Source organism: Theropithecus gelada, chromosome 4 (assembly GCF_003255815.1).
Source record: "Theropithecus gelada isolate Dixy chromosome 4, Tgel_1.0, whole genome shotgun sequence".
In the NCBI taxonomy this organism is placed as follows: Eukaryota; Metazoa; Chordata; class Mammalia; order Primates; family Cercopithecidae; genus Theropithecus; species Theropithecus gelada.
Genome location: NC_037671.1, coordinates 32,234,601 through 32,236,750, shown reverse-complemented (window position 1 = coordinate 32,236,750; position 2,150 = coordinate 32,234,601). Strand labels below are relative to the sequence as shown.

The 2,150-nt window shown below is 39.3% G+C and overlaps 1 protein-coding gene across 1 annotated transcript; it reads right to left on the bottom strand.

The window, feature by feature from the left end:
- Positions 1 to 355: 355 nt before the first annotated feature.
- Positions 356 to 1,921, bottom strand: LOC112623563 (olfactory receptor 12D2). The gene has a single exon (XM_025384116.1). The coding sequence runs from the start codon at positions 1,780 to 1,782 to the stop codon at positions 859 to 861; it is 924 nt and encodes a 307-aa protein (XP_025239901.1). The 5' UTR covers positions 1,783 to 1,921; the 3' UTR covers positions 356 to 858.
- Positions 1,922 to 2,150: the final 229 nt, after the last annotated feature.

The following is a 2,150-nucleotide window of genomic DNA, read 5'->3' as shown; positions in this document are numbered from 1 at the left end:
ATAATACATGAACAAAGTGGCATATACCATGCACGTTAAAAAAATAAAGAAGCTGTATGTACTAATAGGGAAAGGTCTCCAAGATACACATTGTCCTCAACATTGGTTTGTTCATATAACATGTATTGTTCATTGCCATTCTTTTTTAAAGAAAATATTTGTATTTGACCCTGTAGCATAAAGGATCTCTGTGAGGACAGATAAACAACTGGTTACACTGATTGTATATGAAGAGTAAGTGAGTGGCAGGAGGGCAGAGATGGGAGAGAAACATTTGACACCTTTCTATGTCTTTTGTATTTTGAATCACTATTAAAAGAACAAAAACCAGCCAAACTAAAAAGAAATTATGACGTACCTCTTTAAAATTTATTTAAATAATATGCAAGTTAGCATTTACTTTTCTAATTGAATAACCATAGCCCTACATGGCAATCTTTAAAATAAAAAAGCATAACCATTCTATTGATCAGACTAAAATGTGTTAAACTAAAAGGATCTTACAGACAAACAGTCCTAAATATGATCTATGTATACAATACATGGGCAATACAGGCATAATTCTATATGCAACTGCATACAAGTACATTTTAGAATACATAACAAGTCAATTTTATCAACTGATATTCCAAAAAATTTTCAGCATTAGGGTTCCACGGCTAGTGTCTTGCATATTCAAGTATTCCTCATATTACTTAGAAATGTATTGTTGACTACAACTAGATAGGACTTTTTTTCTTTTATCCAATTGCCTCTATTTTACACTTATAAATCATCTTAGAAGTAGTAAAATTACACGTCTCTATGTTTTCATTGCTGGTTATTTATGCCTCAGAAGAGTTCTCTAGTTTATTCAAATCAAAGTCTTCTGATCACTCTACCCAAGGCCCCCTTCACTTCCTTGTTCCTCAAAGTGTAGATCAGTGGGTTTAGTACTGGAGTGACCACAGTGTACATGATGGCAATGACCCGGTCCTGGTCCATGAAGGTCCCTGAGGCAGGATGAATATAGATGAAGAGAACAGGTGCATACAAAAGAATAACTACCATGAAGTGGGAGGCACAAGTGGACAGCGCTTTGTGGAGTATGCTACAAGAATGGGTCTTGAAGGAGAGGTAGGTGATAATGTAGAAATAGGAGAGAAGTGTCAGAAAGAAGGGGCCCATGGCAATTGTCCCTGTGACAGTACTGAGCAGCCACTGATTGAGCTCAGTGTTCCCACAGGCCAGCTTTAGCAATGGCTTCACATCACAGAAGAAGTGATGGATACAGTTGGAACCACAGAAGTTCAAGCGAGAAGTCATTACGGAGTGCAGCAGGGCATGGAAGAAACCAATGGTCCAGATTGTGATGGCCATCTGGGTACAGAGCTGAGGGCTCATGATGACAGTGTAGCGAAGTGGCTTGCAGATAGCCACAAAGCGGTCAAATGCCATCACGGCCAACAGCATGGCCTCTGTGCTGCCCAGGAAGTGGAAGAAATGGAGCTGGCTTATGCATCCCAAGAAAGAAATTGCTTTGTGTGTAGAGAGGAAGTTCTGCAGCATCTTTGGCAGTGTCACCGTAGAGTAGCAGATATCCAGGCAGGACAGGTTTCCCAGGAAGAAATACATAGGGGAATGGAGTCTAGGATCAGAGATGACAATCATCAGAATGACTCCATTCCCAGCCACACTGATGAAGTAGATGGTGAGGAAAACCACGAAGAGAAAAGGTTGCAGTTCTTGAGTGTCTGTCACTCCCAAGAGGAGAAATTCGGTGACTGAGGTTGTATTCAGCATCACTTCAGAAAAAAGACAAAATAATGTATGGAACACTAATCGCAACCAGAATCCTTCCAGCTCAGAATTTTCTCACCAAGCCAAAGCTACTTGGAAGGAGAGTACTGTTGTTGTACTTGTTCCAAACCTCAGAAGTTGTACAGAACTTAGCTTAGCTGTTGGTCTCTTCAATATTAAGGATTCATGCATGTTATGGACTATGACATAACCAGTTTTTAAAATTAAGTTTATCATTAACATATTTCTTTCTTCTGGGCATTTAGAATATGTTGCTAACTTACAATCTTCTCTGGTTGTGAACATCCGTATTCCGATACAACTTTCCTTTCCTATCCCAAGTCAGCGTTAATAGGGGGCAATTTTTAAGT

Bases quoted from the DNA above. Each gene is read 5' to 3' on its own strand.
- LOC112623563 (XM_025384116.1), bottom strand. From the start codon at position 1,782: ATGCTGAATACAACCTCAGTCACCGAATTTCTCCTCTTGGGAGTGACA.